Genomic DNA, 759 nt, shown 5'->3' with positions numbered 1-759 from the left:
GTTACAGTAGAATGATCGGGACCACCTTCACGAAGACTTTCATGGTAAGGTATAATTTGCAAAGATAATAGTTGACTGCATGCAGCTGTTGACACACTTATGTCTCTGTCCAGGTCCATAAGACTGCATCTGGCTCTACATACCTGGTACTGGCCAGGTTTGGCCGGAACCACGGAATGACCATCTGCTACCCGGTCCATGATAAGCGCAGGCGGCTCTCGTACAACAGGTACTTTTCACCAATTTTCTGGGTGGTACCCTAAAAATCAGCCAAGGGTCCTTCCAGTGACCATTTTCCGTCAGAATTTTGGGTATCTTTGCTCCATGAGGGTCAATTTACAACTCAGTTATGTAGATAAGTGATTAGAATATTGACTTTGAAAGTTTCCAAGCCCTAAAAACTTCATTGAATGCCTTTAATGCTCTTGTCACGTTTCAGCCCAAACTTAGACAGGTCGGCGTGCCAGCCTTCCCTAGGAAACTACACCCTCCTCATCAACCACGCCATCATGAACAAGACTGCCATGGACCGCCTCATGGCGCCCGGTACCAGGTACATCGGCATCGTGCGACACCCTCTGGAACATTTCCGTTCCGTCTTCTTCTACAAGCATCAGCCGGCAAAGGACAGCGTGAACCCGCTAGGGAAGTACCTGGATAGCAAGGTGAACTACAAGCCAGGACGTACTGGTATGGGAAAACTTGGGAAGCCGGTCTGTCAGCAGAAGAATTTCCAAGCTTACACCTTGGGCTTCCCAA

The 759-nt window shown here is 48.5% G+C and overlaps 1 protein-coding gene across 1 annotated transcript in view; it reads left to right on the top strand.

Moving 5' to 3' along the window:
* LOC109476923 (galactose-3-O-sulfotransferase 3-like) overlaps positions 1-759 on the top strand; it is a 2,552-nt gene that overhangs the window by 1,114 nt on the left and 679 nt on the right. Inside the window, exons 3-4 of the mRNA XM_019777940.1 lie at positions 114-229; positions 440-759. The exon at positions 440-759 is cut by the window's right edge and continues 48 nt beyond it. Of these exons, the coding sequence (XP_019633499.1) occupies positions 114-229; positions 440-759 (436 nt within the window). The remainder of the gene's footprint in view (positions 1-113; positions 230-439) is intronic.

Source organism: Branchiostoma belcheri, unplaced genomic scaffold (genome assembly GCF_001625305.1).
Source record: "Branchiostoma belcheri isolate BF01 breed outbred unplaced genomic scaffold, Haploidv18h27 scaffold4, whole genome shotgun sequence".
NCBI lineage: Eukaryota > Metazoa > Chordata > Leptocardii > Amphioxiformes > Branchiostomatidae > Branchiostoma > Branchiostoma belcheri.
Note: the sequence above shows the minus strand (reverse complement) of the source record. Positions and strands in the feature narration are given on the sequence as shown.